Source organism: Choloepus didactylus, chromosome 15, assembly GCF_015220235.1.
Source record: "Choloepus didactylus isolate mChoDid1 chromosome 15, mChoDid1.pri, whole genome shotgun sequence".
Classification (NCBI taxonomy): domain Eukaryota; kingdom Metazoa; phylum Chordata; class Mammalia; order Pilosa; family Megalonychidae; genus Choloepus; species Choloepus didactylus.
In genome coordinates, this window is record NC_051321.1 from 70645889 (window position 1) to 70664528 (window position 18640).

Below are 18640 nucleotides of genomic sequence, written 5' to 3' on the forward strand. Positions count from 1 at the left end.
GAACTTTTGATTTCTGCCGTATACATGCCCAGTGCTTCCTTTACAGCCTCTATCTCTTTTGCAATATCTTCTCTAAACTTTTTGAATTGATTTAGCATTAGTTGTTTAAATTCCTGTATCTCAGTTGAAGTGTACATTTGTTCCTTTGACTGGTCCATAACTTTGTTTTTCTTAGTGTAGGTTGTAATTTTCTGTTGTCTAGGCATGGTTTCCTTGGTTAACCAATTCAGGTTTTCCCAGACCAGAACAGCTCAGGTCCCGGAGGGAAGAAGTATTCAGTATCTGGTTTCCCTGTGGGTGTGTCTTAGAAAATTGCTCCACCCTTTGATGCCTCAGGTCACTGTGCTTTTCTGCCCAGCAGGTGATGCCTGTTAGCCTATAATTCTTGACTGGTGTGAGGAGGTATGGCCGTGTTCCCCCAGGCTCTGGGGTGTGGTTCTGAATGGAAAGGGCCCCATCCCTTTCCTCCTAGAGAAGACTGACCCGTCAGGTGGAGGTCATTAACATTTCAACGGTCTCGCTCTCTGCTTGTGGTGTCTCCACCCTTCCCAGAGTCACAGCCCTGGAAACTGAAAATGACTGGGGTTTTCTCCACTGAGCCAAAAAGGAAACAGATAGGTCCCTTCAGACCCAGTCCAAGGCAACCCTCCGGCTCTCCCAGGTCAGTCGTCACCCAAAGCCTCTGTGTTTTTTTGGGGATGCGTACCTGTAGTGAGCAGTTCACACTCGCTACTTAAAACCCCAGTTGGAGCTCAGCTGAGCTGTATTCGCTTGCTGGGAGAGAGCTTGTCTCTGGCACCAGGAGGCTTTGCAGCTCGGGCTATGGGGGAGGAGGTCTCACGACTTGGATCTGCAGGTTTTACTTACAGATTTTATGCTGTGTTCTTGGGCATTCCTCCCAATTCAGGTTGGTGTAGGATGAGTGGATGGTCTCGTTTGTCCCCCCGCAGTTATTCTGGATTATTTACTAGTTGTTTCTGGTTTTTTGTAGTTGTTCCAGGGGGACTACTTAGCTTCCACTCCTCTCTATGCAGCCATCTTGCCCTCCTGCCCCCAATCTATTGTTTGAACATTTTCCTTATACCAGAAAGAATCAGAATAAAAAATAAAAATAAAAAAAGAACACCCAAATCATCCCCCCCATTTTTCATTTACTTTTTGTCCCCATTTATCTACTCATCCATCCATACACTGGATAAAGGGAGTACAGTCCACAAGGTTTTCACAATCCTGCTGTCACCCCTTGTAATTTACATTGTTATACAATTGTCTTCAGGAGTCAAGGCTACTGGGTTGGAGTTTGGTAGTTTCCGGTATTTACTTCTAGCTATTCCAGTACATTAAAACCTAAAAAGGGTTATCTATATGGTGCATAAGAATGTTCACCCGAGCGACCTTTCGACTCCATTTGAAATCTCTCAGCCACTGAAGCTTTATTTCGTTGCATTTCGCATCCCCCTTTTGTTCAAGAAGATGTTCTCAATCCCATGATGCCGGGTCCAGATTCATCCCTGGGAGTCATATGCTGCGTTGCCAGGGAGATTTACACCCCTGGGAGTTAGGTCCTACGTAGGGGGGAGGGCAGTGAGATCACCTGCCAAGGTGTCTTAGTTAAAGAGAGAGGGGCCACATCTGAGCAACAAAGAGACACACAGCGGGAGACTCTTAGGCACAATTATAAGCAGATTTAGCCTCTTCTTTGCAATAACAAGCTTCATAGGGGCAAGCCCCAAGAAACAGAGCTCAGCATGTGAGCCGTCAATCCCCAGTGTCTGTGAGAACATCAGCAACAATCCAGGTGAGGAAGTCCAACACCTCTGCATCCTCCCCCAGCTCTTAATATATATTTTTATTCTCTGCCCAAGTTACTTTGGGATGTGTCGCTATTTTACTCTGACCTATACAGACCTGCCATATCTCACTTCCTATTCAAAGTTCCATGTAATTGTGGTGTTTAAACAAACTGACTGTAGAAGTTATATTGTTTAGAGAATATAGATCCTGCACCAAATAAACATTTCTTCCCTTGGTCTCACAAGGAAGTTGAAGTTTTAACACACAGTCATTTTCAACCTTTACCCTTTGCAGGCAGATTAATTTTAAGAAAAGGTTGCGTACAAACTTGTCCATGAAACTATTTCTAAACAAAACAAAGCAAAGCAATGGGAAAAACAAATATCCTGAAATAACTTCATTCCTTCCGATATACTCCTACCATATCAGAAGAAAATTAAGGAGGGAAATGTTTTTTTATTTGATAGAGTAATTAAAAAAAAAAAACTATTTCTGTGTATCCCTTAGAAAGTCTGTTTACCTTCAGCAGTACACAGTATACATGTAGGCCATTTTGAAAGATCCCTATCTTAATAGATACAGCAACCTCTATTTTATAGAAAGGGACACTCAGACTTAGCTTAATGACCATAGGCAAGTATTTTACCTATCAAATAGTTCAATAAAAAACTTCAAAACTTATTTTCCTCACTGTGCCATCCTATCTAGTACATAGCCTGGTGCATAGTAGGTATTTAGTATTTATTTAATGACTTAATAACGGCATTTTGTTTTGATTGTTTTTTTGAACTAAAAGCCGAAAGATTTTACATATATGAATTTTTTTTTAACTCTTCGATATTTAATTTTGTAATAGTTTCTTGAATTTTTGAACTGCTAGATGAGTCTTACATTATAAATGACGGACAACAGAATTATACTGAAGGTATCTTGTGATTTTAAACCATGGTTGAGTTGATCCCCCTTCAGCACCTTGGGTGTTGTCACTGGAAGTGAGGAATAGAACAGCAAACTACCATCTGCTCAGGCATGCCAGATGTTTTATCAATTAAGACAGATGCCCATCTATTCCTGTAGCAGTGCTTGTTTGATGGGGGTCAACTGACTGTACCAATAATCAGTTGTCCATGAGGCAAATGTGCTTATATGTTTATTTGACCAGTGTAATTTTGTTCTTGTTACAGGTATTCTCTGAAACCAGATGACCAAATCTTGGCTGAGGAAAAACACAAGGAACTGTGAGTATATAAGTTTTATGTTATACAAAGTTTACACTGTCTATGGAAGAGATGTGCTTAAACAATCTTATTTTTTCATTATATAAAATATGAAGATGTAATTAATAATGGCTTTAATCTAGTAGGATTAGGATACGTCACACTAAGTATTGAAGAAGGTTAACACGGGAAATAATTTTTCCCATATATATATTAAGATATGTAGTATTCTATCATCTAGACTTAATTAAGGAAGGTATACTGGGAAATAATTTCATTTTCTTTTCCTAGATAAAATATTAAATTGTCATTGTTAATTTTTGGATCTTATTCAGTTGACTCTCCCCACTCCATGCAAAGATGGAAAAATATAATTTTGTTTCTTTTGTTGTTTAAAAAGTAAATGCCTTGCTATTATTTAGCATAAGGTAAAATCCTTTAACTATAAAGTTTGAAATGAGGATACAATTTTGTCACCTCTTTAGATTTTAATATACTTAAATTTCTGTCTTTCACTTGAAAGTATCAACTGTGTATGATTCTGTAATTCTTCCATTGCTATTTTTCTGTCCTATGATAGTATTTAATAGATACTGCCTTACAGGAAATATGAGGGTTTTAGTTAAAAATGGCAGGTTTTGGGAGTCTTAAAATTCTTCTCAACCTTTTGAGTATCCTAAGAATGCCCAAAGAGAGAAGCTAAAAAAATTTTTATATGCTACTGTTTTTTAGTTAATGTATTTTTTTCTTTATGTGTAGTAAGAAAATTCTTATAATGTTGATTATTATGTAAACACTCAATATCAAATACTATAGAATTCTGTCAATACTGTAGAATTTAGATTTTGAGGGATTCAAGGCTAACTACACCTTCAGGTTGGACCATACTTATTCTTGGTAATAGTTCAGGTTATATCCTAATTACAAATATATTGGTGAATTTTACACACTTCTTTGGGAGTTTCCCTAATGTCTGATGCTCCCTAATGTTAAAGATATTTTATTTTAACATCTAACTCAGGTCCTTCATGGTTTAGTTGAATGTAATCTTCATCTGTCCTCATTTATATGAAGCATAACTTTAGTTAGAATACTTCAGGGCTATTATTTTCTTCTCTAGGTTAAGTAATAATTTTCCTAAGTATTTTTTAAACTGCTTTTTAGAAACTCTCTTCTAAACTTTGTCCAAATTATTTTCTTTTTTCTCCTTTTTCAAAGAGATCATAATTTAAATAATTTTAATATGGTCAGACTGATGTATAGGGAAGGAATTTCTTTAATAGTTCTTAAAGTTTGTATATCCTATTATTATGCTGGCCTTTCATCAGTATTTGCATATGTTTTCTATTCCCATTTGATCATAATCTCCATAATGGGTACTTAAATATATTGTCAAGAAATTTTGTGCTGTTTCTTTCTTTACTGCCAAGTATAGTCAATGCCGAAGGTAACTGTCACTGTGCTATTGATTGATTACTTGTTATTTATAGGTCTGGTAACAGAGTTTTTTTGGTTTGGGAGTTAGGTAGTTAGCGTAGAGGGTCATTTGGTCTTTGTAGACTATGACCTGTATTAAAAGTGCCAGAAATCTGCTTTCAAACAATGTATCCATATTAATGTGTTTCTTCACTTGAAAACTTTTTGGCTAAGATATAGTTTACCCCTAGAACTTTTTTTGTAAAATATTTTATGGTGAGAAATTCTAAACTTCTATTGTATATACTTACCACCTAGATTTTATCATTAACATTCCGGCTATACTGGCTTAAATATTTACCTCTTCATTCCTTTATCCACCAGTTAATTCCTCAGTTTTTTTTTAGGTATGTTTCGGAGTAAATTGCGAACATCAAAATACTTCCCCCTAAATATTTCAATGTGTGCCAGCAATGAGAATTCAATTTTTGTTTTTTCTTTTTTCCCTTATATGTAAAATTTTCATAGAAGAACTTTACACACAGATCCTGAATGTACATTTGCTGACTTTTGACAAAGGTATATATGTGTGTAACCTAACCTCTGTCAAGATACAGCACGTGACCATCACCTCAGAGGGTTCTTTTATACTCCTTTGCAGTCACTCCCTGCCTCCACCCTCCTGGAGGGTAACCACTGTTAGGATTTTTTTTCCATCATAGATTAGTTTTGCCTGTTTAAGCATTTCTTATAAATGGAATCATATATATGTAATGTCTTGTTTAAGGCTTCTTTCACTTGGTATATTTTTGAATTGTACATGTTGCATATATCAGTACATTTTATTGCTGTTTAACATTTTGTTTTTTATCCATTCTTTTAATGGTGGACACCTGTCATGTTTCCAGTTTTTGGCTGTTATGAATAAAGTTGCTATGAATATTTTTGTACGAAGTCTTTTTGTGAACATACTTTTATTTCTCTTGGGTAATTAGCCAGGAATGGAATTGCTAGGTCCATAGGATAGGTGTATATTTAATTCTATAAGAAACTGCCTGATTTTCTTCTAAAATAGTTGTACCATATTCCATTCTTACCAACAATAATATATGATAGTTTCAGTTTCCTCAACAACATTTGATGGTGGTCTTTCTAATTTTAACTTCTCGTGGGTGTGTGGTGTGTAAATCTCACTGTGCCTTAATTTGCATTTCCATGTTGATCGATGCTGACATTTTTCCATGTGCTAATAGACCATTCATATGTCTTCTATTGTGAAGTATCTAAATATCTGTTCAAATATTTTGCCCATTTAAAAAAAAAACGGTTTGTTCGTCTTTTTCTTGATGAATTATAGGTATTATTTGTATATCCTGATACTAGTCTGATGTCAGATATGTTTTTTCCTAGTCTCCGGCTTGCTTATTTTGTTACTGATGTCTTTTGATAAGCAGAAGTTTTTAATTTTGATGAACTCTAATTTGCCATTTTTTCTTTATGATTTCAGCTTTCTTTGACTGATCTAAGAAACCTTTGTCTACCCGGAAGTTATGAATATATTCTTATTCCTTCTTTTAAAAGCTGTATGATTATTTAAAAAGTCCAAGTCTATGCCATTTTAAAAAGTCTAAGCTTTTTATAATATAGCAATGTGTATATAAAATAAAATTTAATTATCCAATTGATAATTCCATGCTTTGTTTTCATAAGACATAATTATTGAAGCTTAATTTTAACCTCTTAAAGAGAGTGTTGATTTGCCCTAGTATTGTAGAAATTTGCTGGCACCTTCACTTTAGCCCACATTTTTGAAAATGAACTTTAATTCTATGTTTACCACAATAAGAGAGTACAATGATATCTCTATTTATCTTGGCATTAGTTTATGTGGTAAATATTAAGTATGTTTTCATTAAAAATACTCTTTCTGAGACCTCGTGATTCAGATTCCATATACACTTAGTCACTCATGCTCCACAAACTTGTTCTCTGGGGGAGACTGGCATGCAACAGAACAGGAAAAGTTGGTTAGAAATGACAGTGACACGTTTCTTTGAGTAGAGGGGTTTGATTTTCTGTTTTCTATTCTTCTACATACTGAAGACTCTTTGAGAGTTAATTTAACAAGCAGTTAAGATTGTGGTGTGATTAGTCTAAAGCTATGGGATTTATACTTTTCTCTATTCATGGCCAAATAATGAACTGAATTTGTTAATCTTCTATAGATTTTTTCTCAATATACCAGAGTTTTAGTTTGGTAAGTAGAATAAATTAGAAAAATAACACTATTTATTCAGTAAATACTCTTTCACCTACTTGCCAGTTGGTTTGCTCTAGGTACTACTGAAAGAAAAGCTACTGACAGTATAAATGGAGACTTACTTTCCAATTTAATGTTACTTCATATTTCAAGACATTTTAATAATTGGAGATTTAATTGTGGGCTTTCTTACGGTAGGACACATTTGCAGTTATTATGGAAGATGAAACCGTTTTGTTTCAAAGTCAAATGAAAATAAGTTCAGAAATATCTATGCCACTTTTTATGCATATCTGAGGATTTTTTTTTTCAGTTTGTTGTACAAATAACTAATTCCATTTTATAGTATAAGGCATAAGTAAAGCCACTTTTTAAAAGAGATTCATTTGTTTACTTGGCTTTTCAAGATAGCCACCAAGGTAAAGGGTGAACTGTGAACAATGTATGCTGTTCTAGATATGATGTCTGTTTTCTCTTCTGTTTTTGAGTAAATTCTAATGACTGTTTTTTATGTCAAAAATTAAACTATTTTGTCAGAATTACTCCTTAATTTTTATTAACTTGGTCTTGTAAAAATTCATTACTGATTTGAATTTTTATTAGTTTAGGGTCATGATGAAATGGGAGACAATAAATTATACAAGAGGAATGAAGCAAGCATATTGGAAAGGACACTGTTAGACTTGAATCTTTGGTGCAATGTAGAGAGACCGTTGTTTGTTAGAGAATGTTGTCCAATTTCTAAACCAGTGAGAGAGATTTATAATTAAGTGGCATACTAGAGACAATCTGTACCATCTAGTATGTTCTTAAATCGATTATTATTGTTTGTTGCTTAGTTCTTTGAAAACAAAGATTGTTTTATTAAAAATGATCTAAAAACTAATTAGTTTTGTTCATAGCAAAATGTATTTGTTAATGAGAAATAGAAAAAAACACCTGGTAAGTTAAAAAATCAAATTGAAATAAGAACAAGTAAGACCAACAACATGGTTAAAAATGCTTAATATTTTTAAAATATTATAAGTGCAGTTTTTAAAATGTTATGAACATTTTTATGGTTTCACTCTCAGGGACCACTTGCATAAACGGGCTTGGAGCAATTCCAAACTTGTCTTATGGTAGTAAAGGGTAGAACTGTGATTGATTTCAGATCTTTTTGACAGAAAGCCTGTGTGCTTTTTACTTTGCATATGCTTAGGGACTTAGGAAAAATAATACATTTCACTTTTTTGGAGGAATGATATTTAAAATAAGCATTTTTCACAAAGTATAATGGCTTTTATATTTCATAAGTTTTAGTATGTCTTACTAGAAATATGCCACAATTTAGCTGTTTTTTTTTATTTGACTATAAAACAGGATAATCTGAGCTCATATTGATGAATGAAAATCTAATATTTCCCACAGACTAGATCTTTTCTTAATGTTGAGTATTATAAATTTATTCTTTGTGACTAGCTCCCTCTGTAGAACTTTATTAAGATTGCAACTTTACTTTTTCCCCATTATTTAAGTTTGAAGCATTATCTAGAATAGATTATAAAATTCTCTTGTCAAATTTCACTTTTTTTCCCTCATCAGTTCAAATGATTTTTCTTGTAAAAATGTTACCTTTATGAACCTATCTAAAGTTTATTAGTATATACAAAATAAAAACTTCTTCCTCAAACAGTTCTGCTACTTTAATTTTTTTTTTTTTTTTTTTTTTTGTGCTTGGGAAAACCAGAGAGAGGGTGTTGTGAATTCTCAGTCTGTAGTTTTGTGTTGGAAAAGACCAGAGGAGGTAGAAAAAAGCCTAATAGAAGATTTTAAAAAACAAAACGAACATCTGGAGTTTAGCTCGAGTCAATACTTCGTATTTGATGTTATCCTTCCATCAGGGTGATTTTACTGTTCAATTGGATGGGAAAATATTCACTAAAGGAATTTTTTTTTTTTTTTTTTTGCTTGTGAAAAAGGGACAACATTTCTTCACGATAGAAAGAGCAAAGAGAAGTAGCAGGATCATGAAATACAAAAAAGAAATGCAGGAAAATGTTTCACAAAAACAATTTCCATGAATTTATGCTCTTTCAGGAATATCTTTTGTTATCAAAGCCTACTACCAGTTTTCCAGTTTTCCTGTGTGGGAATGTAGGGATTTCTTTTGTGACCAGTATTTCCTCCCCTGACCATTTTATATTTAAGAAATAAATTGCATGATTAGCTCTTCAAAGATGTTTTCCCTGCTTGAATGTAAGCTCCATGAGGGCAGAGTGAATGTGATTGACTTCCAAGATGGAATGTAAAAAAGAGAGCAAAAGTGATTGTCAACCATAAAACCAGGAATGAAATGTGATAATTATAAGGTGGGGAAAGAACCTAAGTACGTGTGCTATTGTAATTTACAAAAAATTGAGTATACTCTCTTCTAGGTATTATTGAAGGATTTTGTTAGGATCATGCATGAGTAAGCCTGTAAACAAATTTGCAGGATAATTATCTTTGTACCCTTGGTTTGTATTAAACATGCTTGTTCTGTTATAAGGTAAATACAGTTTATACAAACAAATGCATGCGATATGGTAGTATAAAGAATTTAAGGATGATTCTTATTCTTTGATATAAGGATTATAAGGATATTGTTTGAAAGAATATTGAGCCAGTTTTATTAATAACGAATCCATCCTTCATTACATTTAAAGCATGTATTATGCCTTTGAAATAGTAATATTATTTTCCTATATCATTTAAAAGGGCATATTGATATATAAATATTTTTCTGGGGGTTCTTATAGTCTTTAATTTTTTAATCTATTGCTTTCTCACAATTTTTAATGAACAACCAACCTCCCCGTCTGCTTCCATTAGTCTCTGGAAGAATCTCCTGAAATAGACTTTCCTTTACATTTTGATGTGTTACTGTAGTCCATGCCATTTTACGGTTTAGGAAGAATAGATGCAAAACTGGAAATGGCTCTTTGTAAGGGGTGGGGAGTGAATTGTTGGTAGAGGAGATAAGACAATTCTGTTTGGTAGAATCCTTCTGGAAAATGTTTTATATTTCAGTCTACTCTCTCTTATCTCGTATCTCAGTTCAGAACTGAAAGATATGACTGAAAATAACACACCAACCTATGATGAGTTTCTACATTCAAGTCATCAGCATTTGTTACCTTTTTTCCTTGTAGAAATTAGCACAGTGCTATCTTGAATTTAGTTCAACCTATGTACCACATGTAGTGGTGCTAATGTTAGTACTTGCTATATTACTTACTTAAATTTTTCTGTATATTGACTTTTAAAAATATTAGCCTCATCTTATCAATATACACTTATTTAAACATTGAACTATTAAAATAAAAAAATACTTGCCACTTAAAATTGTCTTAACTACAAATTATCATGTGCTCCTGATGTGATGCACTGAGGAGTGCATGAACCTAATCATGAGGAAACATCAGACAAACCCAAATTCTACAAAGAAACTACTCTGTCTTCTTTAAAAGAGTCATTATTATGAAAGATAAAGACTGAGAAACTTTTCCAGATTAAGAGAAACTAAAGAAACATGGCAACTAAATGTAATGCATTATCCTGGATTGCATCTTTGGAGGGGAAAGGGGATGCTATAAAGGACATTTGAAAATTGAATATGTAGATTAGGTAATGTATTAGTGTTCAGTACCCTTAATTAATGACTGTAGTATGGTTATAAAAGACAATGATCTTGTCCTTAGGAAATAACACACTTAAGTATTCGCCGGTAAAGAGTACTGATGTCTGTAATGTATTCTCAAATGTTTCAGCAATACTTATAGTAAATTGTAAAATACAGTGAAAGAGGTAAATCAAATTGTAAAATGTTCATAATAGGCAAATATAGAAGGAAAGTATACAATAGTTATTTGTACAATTCCTGTAATTTTAAAATTTGAAATTATTTCATAAGAAGCTTTAACAAATATTGTCTGAAATATCATCAGTGGTATCCATACTATAAATGGGTAAAAAATTTTAAAAGAAAACTATGGAACTTCTTTCAACTCTAACTTTACTACTTCTTTTCATCTTTTAAGACTCACCTCAGCTGTCAACTCTTTTTGGTAGCCTTCTCTATTGCATGTCAGTTAGGTGCAAACCATCTGGCAGACTGGAATTAGAATACTGGTTTTGATACTTACGTGGTTGTGTGACCTTGGGTTAAGTACTTATTCCTTTAAATGTTTCCTCATGTAAATTATGAGAATGATAACTGCCGTATAGAATTACCGTGAAGATTAAATAATAAAGGATGTAGAACCATTCCGCAATGCCTGGCCCGTGAATAACTACTTCCAGTTCTTCTTTTATCATTGTTTGTTTGTGCTTATCTTCCTTTCTAGACTGGGTCTTGGAACACAGAGTCCATATTTTATTCGTCTTAGTATTCCCTGGGCCTGGCACATAGTAGGTGCTTAGTAAATATTTGTGACTAATTAAAGAATATTTCTAAAGATAGTTTGCATTGCTTCTCTGATGTTTTTATATATTTCTTTATTTATTTGTATATTTCACTTTTAAGTGGGTTTATGTGCAACAGTTTTGCTCTTTTCTGGTTTTACTACAAGTTGATGGTTAGTTAAGATAAATATAAACAGCCTTTTGTTTTATATAGTTGTTACCCTCATGACAGTAATCATATTTAATAACAGACTGCTTTAAGAAAATAAGCTAGACTCCTAAGATATAATTAGGTGCCTTTCTCATTTGTCCTTATATATTACCAACTTAATATAAAGTAGTATGTTTCTTTGTAATTTATCTCCTCTTTGCAGAGGACAAAAACTGTTTTTCTTTTTTTCCCCTCAACATTTGAACTTATTTTATGTATAAGTGACTTTAATTCTAATAAGCTAGCAGCCAGCTAGTGTTGAGGATCAAGTTTGGAATAATTTCTGCAACTGCCCCCTTAGGTCGGATTCTGAAGTGTTGTGTTTTTTTTTTTTTTTTCCTTAATACCAATTTAGGTTTCTTTAATTAGAATTTTTTCTTCTTTTAAATATGTGGTAAATGAGAGCATACACTTTCAGAACTAGTTTTTTCTAAAGTGTTATGATACCTTTGGCTGCAGCTGACAGACTCCCTAACACAAAATGACTTAATAAATGGAAAATTTATTATTTTACACAATAAGTCTGCAGGTCAGGGCTGGTTAATTGAATGCTTCAGTAATATCAGGGCGCCCTTGGTTTTCATGTTTTTCTGCTTACCATCCCCAGGGTTCCCAGGCTGGTACCCCCTTATGGTTACAAATGGCTATTACAGATCCAGAAGTCAGATATACTTGACAGTATCAACAAACTGAAAGGAAAAATAACCCCTTTCTAGTGTTCCTTTTTAAGAACAGGGAATGTTTTCCCAGAATCACCCAGCAGACTTCTTACTTTATCATTGGCCTCCATTGTATCACATGTCCATTCCTAAACCAGTCACTGGAAAGAGAATAGAATTATGATTGACCTATTTTAATAAAGATTCATTCCAAGAGCAGAAGCACATGGCCTCCTAATCATTGAACAAAATTTGGGGCTCCACTGGGAAGACAAATGGCTATTTTGGTAACAGTGCACTGCTCATTTAAACAAAATGGCCTGTCAAATTTCCCTGAGAACCCAGAAACCTGGCCAGACTTAAACTGCCTCGCTGAGAGATTTTCTAAAACTTTTCTGATGTGGTTTTTTAAAAATATTATTTTATTAGAGAAGTGTGGGTTAACAGAACAATCATGTATAGCATACAGGATTCCCATATAGCACCCTATTGATATAGTTTCTATTCTTTATTACAGTGCACAGTGAAGTAAATTAAAATTTAAAAAATTTAAAAATTTAAGCTCCTTTCTTGCCATTAACCAAACTATTAAAAAATGGTTGAAATTGAGTGAATATATTTTGAAATATGGAAGATTTGGGTTATTTTCAGAAGGGGATGTGTAAAGTTATATTGCTCATGGAAATACTGCTTCTTTTTGTCTTAACCTAATTTTCAGACTCTCCTTTAATTTCTTACTTAGCAACCCACCAGGATACCTTTAAAATTTTTTATATCTCTAAACCAGGGAAGGTAGAGAAATAAATTCTGGTGAACAGTACACAGTGTAGAGTTCTGCTTTGCTTTGGCTAATGCTTTAAATTTGAGAAGAGAAAAAGAATTTTTTAGGAAGTGAGAATGGGAAAGGTGGTCACGTTTCTAGTGTCTCCTGGAACAGATCATCATAATATAGTTTATTTTTGGTTTAAAATCTTAGTAGTTCTGAGAATTTTAGTCTCAGTTATAATTAAATATAACTATCAACACATACTTTAGAGTATAAATTATTACCCAGTTACTTGTTTGGAATTATTTTAGTCAGTCAACAAAGGTGCAGAGAGCCACAGAGATTAACTTTCTTCAAGCTGCCTTTCTTCCAGCTTGAAGAAAGTAAATGTAGAATTGAGTAATATCTGATAAAAGCAAGATGGACTGCCATATTTTATTACTCATTGCATGGAAGGTAATTGTATTATTAAAAAATTCTAATTTAGGTATCTTTGAACCAGTTTGCAATAACCAAACCAATTTGCTTTGTATGTGAAGAACTTTTTAAATAGAAAGTTCTGCCTTAATTTTCATAATGTTGGTATGTATTTATGCTTTTCATTTCTCTGCCCAGCTTTCTTTTGTTGATATGTGAGGCTTGGAAAAGATAGTATATAATGCTATAGTATAGTAGTATCTAATCCTCCAGTGTTCCTGAGAAGTAGGAATTCTTCAGCCTCTCTTCAATGAGTACTACTACACCATTTTATTTTGGACTTGTTATTGTTATTACTCATTTCTTTATTAGTTTCCCCTATTGATCCTGGTTATGCCCTCAGGAATTACACAGCATACATGTAATATGTCTTGTATAGGATACTTTGCCAGACATTTGAAGATGAGTAAACATTTTTTAAAGGTTGAAACTAGCACATTTGTATCCCCAGGACTTCGTAAACCCCTATATTTGTTGACTGATTTGATTGAGTACTTAGTGTGTGATTGTTCTAGTTTGCTAATGCTGCCGGAATGCAAAACACCAGAAATGGACTGGCTTTTATCAAAGGGGGTTTATTTGGTTACACAGTTACAGTCTTAAGGCCATAAAGTGTCCAAGGTAACACATCAGCAATTAGGTACCTTCACTGGAGGATGGCCAATGGTGTCTGGAAAATCTGTTAGCTGGGAAGGCATGTGGCTGGCATCTACTCCAAAGTTCTGGTTTCAAAATGACTTTCTCCCAAGACATTCCTCTCTAGGCTGCAGTTCCTCAAAAATGTCACTCTTAGTTGCACTTGGGATATTTGTCCTCTCTCGGCCTCTCTGGAGCAAGAGTCTGCTTTCAATGGCCATCTTCAAAGTCTCTCTCATCTGCAACTCCTGTGCTTTCTTCAGTGTCCCTCTTGGCTGTAGCTTCTCTTCAAAACATCACTCACAGCTGCACTGAGTTCCTTCTGTTATGTCAGCTCATTTATATGACTCCACTGAGCAACACATCCATGGAGATTATCCAATCAGAGTCATCACCCACAGCTGGGTGGGGCACATTCCAAAGAAATACTCAAAGAATTACAATCTAATCAACACTGATAACATCTGCCCCCACAAGATTACATCAAAGATAATGGCGTTTGGGGGACATAATACATTGAAACCCGTGCAGTGATAGAATGAATGACTGTCATATTAGTTTTGTATAATTGAGGGGTTTTTCTACTGTTCTTACCTTAGATTTGTAACCTATAAAGTATACTCTAAAAGATGTATATTTTCATAATTTTTTTAAATCTGGGCCTGCATTAAGCAAGTATTTTAAAGCTGTAATAATGTAAACTTTTAAACCCATTGTTATTTGGAAACATGAATGGTGTATGATATGAAGCACTTCTTTTTACTGCTAATTTCAGGTTCACCATCTGGGAGACCCCTCTGTGAAGGAGTAGGTCTGCTGACTATTAAACCTGTCTTCTTTGTACTTTCTAGAATAAAGTTATCTCATTGACTTTGAAATTAATATTATTGATAGTGTTACCACTGTTATTAATCAGTATCCTTTTGATGTCCACATTTGTAAGGCAGAGTAAATAAAGCCATTAGATTGGTTTTATCTTCTAGGAATGATTTAGCATACAGTTTTATGTCAACTTCATTTAAAAACTTCCTTTTTTTTTTTTTTTTTTTTTTTTTTTTTTTAAAGCTCAGGGCCCTTTGTTGCTTTTGGTGATTTTATGTGCAAAATTTTTGGTGGTAAAAATTGAATGAGTTTTATCTGCTTCAAATGAGTGATTCCTTTTGCCATCAATGAATTTATCCATAAGATATTACTTAGTGCTTAAACATGATTCAGTTTTCAAGTATGTTTGCTTCTAATTTAAACTGCTTTTGATTTTGCATTCTTAATACATTATAAATGATTTCTTACTCTTTAGTTTTTCAAGAGTATTAATATAGTATTAATAAGGTAAATGTGGAAAATGATTTTTAAAATCTATTTTAAAAGATGATACCACCAGATGGTGCTATTTCATCTGTTTTGTCTGTCAAAATGAGTAAGCTAAAAGAAAATAGAACTTTAAAAAGCATAAGAAAAATCTAGTATTATTTAGGAGTAATATTTTGGTGGTTGAAGAAGTATTCAAAAGTTTTAAACTTGTATTCAGCACTTAATGTATTAAGCACTTAATATCTTAATGAAGATATAGACTAATTGCCAGAGTTTAAGATTTGGCAGAGACCTTTCTATTCAGTCTAAAAATATTAAGTAGATATTTTTCTCAAGGTTGAGGTATATGTAAATCCTATTAAGTATCATAACTTCATAATATGACAAATGCAGTTATTTATAGAAGCAGGTTTTGTGTTACCAAATTTTATATTTCAAGTTTTCTTTCAAGTAAATAATGTTACTTTCTCACTTAGGGTGGATAGTTATTTACAAATCAGAGGAAACATTTTGATTACTTTATGTCTTGAGTATTTCCCAAATAAGGAGAGTCAATTAGGTGCAAATTTTCACTTTATAAAAGGGAAAAATGACTTTCCTAAATTGTATATTAGGAAACAAGCAACTTTGTGGTTAAAATACTCATTTTGACGCTGCGATAGAATGATTACCCATTACGGTTACAAGGGCAAGTTAATGAAATATAAGTATCTTTTACTGAAGTATAAAAAATGCAGCCAGTTCTTAAATTTTCTAGGTTTTTAATGTGCTTACATAGATTAAAGCATTTGTAGGTGCTGTTATAATTATTTGCCAAAGTCATTACTGTCTATGCCAACAATGATTTTCTTGGTATATGTGAAATTACCATTGGTATATTGGAGATTAAACTTGATTTTACATCTTGCATTTGAATTTTCCTCTGGAAAGGTACATGTATTACTTTGAATTCAGTGCTTTATTATTCATACAAGAACAAAACATATCTCTTTAGGCTGGTAAATATGGATAGTAGATTTTCTTGTATTCCTAGACCTTGTGAATAAATATTTTAATCATAATTAAATTACCATAATGTTCATACATATCTTTCCACTTATAAACTATTTTAATGCCCTGTCTGAACTTGTTTCATAGCATTTTATTTTATGTTTTTACTTTGTAGTATAATTTTAGAGTTTATGTCATAACTCTCCTGCATGAATGTCAAGTTCTTCATGCTTTGTTCCAGACCCCACTGCAATAGAGTAAATATTACAATAAAGCAAGTCACATGAATCTTTGGTTTCCTAGTGCATATAAAAATTATGTTTACACTATACTGTAGTTTATTAAGTGTGCAATAGCATTATGTCTAAAAAAAGTACATACCTTAATTTAAAATATTTTATTGCTAAAAAAATGCTAACTATCACCTGAGCCTTCAGTAAGTAATAATTGTTTTGCTGGTGGAAGTTCTTGCCTTGATGTTGAAGGCTGTTGATTGATCAGGGTGGTGACTGCTGAAGCCACAGGAGTGGCTGTGGCAATTTCTTAAAATAAGATGACAGTGAAGTTTGCTGCATCGATTGTCTCTTCCTTTCATGAAAGACTTCTTTGAAGCATGTGATGCTGTTTGATAGCATTTTATACACACTAGAATGTCTTTCAAAATTGGAGTCAGTCCTCTCAAACCCTACTGCTGCTTTATCAGCTAAGTTTTTTAATATTCTAAGTCCTTCATTGTCATTTCAACAGTGTTCACAGCATCTTCAGCAGGAGTGGATTCCATCTAAAGAAACAATTTTCTTTGCTCATCCATAGGAAGCAACTCCTTATACATTAAAGTTTTGTCGTGAGGTTGCAGCAATTCAGTCACATATTCAGGCTCCACTTTTAATTCTAGTTCTCTTGCTACTTCCACCACATCTGCAATTACTTCCTCCACTGAAGTCTTGAAACCCACAAAGTCATCCATGAGAGTTGGAATCAACTTCTTCCAAATTCCTGTGAATTTTGATATTTTGTCCTCCCGTGGATCACAAATGGTCTTAATGGTGTCTAGAATGGTGAATTCTTTCCAGAAGGTTTTCTGTTTACTTTGCCCAGATCCATCACTATCTATGACAGCTATAGCCTTACAAAATTTCTTAAGATTTGAAAGTCGAAATGAATCCTTGATCCACGGGCTGCAGAATGGATCCTGTATTAGCAGGAATGAAAACAACATTCATCTCATTGTACATCTCCATCCAAGCTCTTGGGTGACCAGGCATTGCCAGTGAGCAGTAATATTTTGAAAGGAATCTTTTTTTCTGAGTGGTAGATCTCAACAGTGGGCTTAATATATTTGATAAACCATGTTGTTAACAGATGTGCTGTTGTCCAGGCTTTGTTGCATTTATAGAGAACACAGGCAGAATAGATTTAGCATAATTTTTAAGGGCCCTAGGATTTTCAAAATGGTAAATGAGTATTGGCTCATTTAAGTTTAAAGTCACCAGCTGCATCAGCCCCTAACATGAGAGTCTGCCTGTCCTTTGAAGCTTTGAAGCCAGGCATTGACTTCTCTCTAGCTATAAAGGTCCTAGATGGTATCTTCTAAAAGAAGACTGTTTTGTCTACATTGAAAATCTGTTGTTTAGTGTAGCCACCTTCATCAGTGATCATAACTAGATCTTCTGGATATTGCTGCAGCTTCTACATCAGCACTTGTTGCTTCACCTTGCACTTTTTTGCTATGAAGCTAGTTTCTTTCCTTAAGCCTCTACTACCTTCAAACTTTTCTTCTATAGCTTCTTCTCCTCTCTCAGCCTTCATAGAATTAGAGAGTTAAAGCCTTGCTTTGGATTAGGCTTTGGCTTAAGGGAATGTTATGTGGCTGATTTGGTCTTCTATCCAGACCTCTAAAACTTTCTCCAAATCTCCAATAAGGCTATCTCGCTTTCTTATCATTTGTGTGTTCACTGGAGTAGCACTTTTAATTTCCTGCAGTAACTTCCTTTGTTTTCACCACTTGGCTACCTGTTTGGCGTGAGAGACCTAGCTTTCTTCCTATCAGCTTTTGACATGCCTTCCTCACTAAACTTAAACATTGCCAGCTTTTGATTTTAAATGAAAGATGTGTGACTCTTCCTTTCACTTTAGCACTTAGAAGCCATTGTAGGGTTATTAATTGGTCTAATTTCAATATGGTTATGTGTTAGGTAATAGGGAGGCCCGAGGTGAGGGCAAGAGGCAGGGGAACGGCCAGTTGGTGGAGCCATCAGAACATACACAACATTTATCAAGTTTGCTGTCTTATATGGACACAGTGTGTGGTATCCCAGAACAATTAGAATAGTAACATCAAAGGTCACTGATCACAGACCACTATAACAGGTATAATCATAATACTAAAAATGTTTGAAATATTGTGAGAATTACCAAAATGTGACACAGAGACACTAGTGAGCACATGCTGTTAGAACAATGGTGCTGACAGACTTG

General features: G+C 33.9%; 1 protein-coding gene across 4 annotated transcripts in view; it reads left to right on the plus strand.

The window, feature by feature from the left end:
* The window catches only part of ADK (adenosine kinase), a 559277-nt gene that overhangs the window by 69143 nt on the left and 471494 nt on the right, over window positions 1-18640 (plus strand). For all 4 annotated transcript variants that reach the window (XM_037804922.1, XM_037804925.1, XM_037804923.1 and 1 more), the window contains exon 3: window positions 2979-3032. In XM_037804922.1, coding sequence (XP_037660850.1) covers window positions 2979-3032 — 54 coding nt within the window. The remainder of the gene's footprint in view (window positions 1-2978; window positions 3033-18640) is intronic.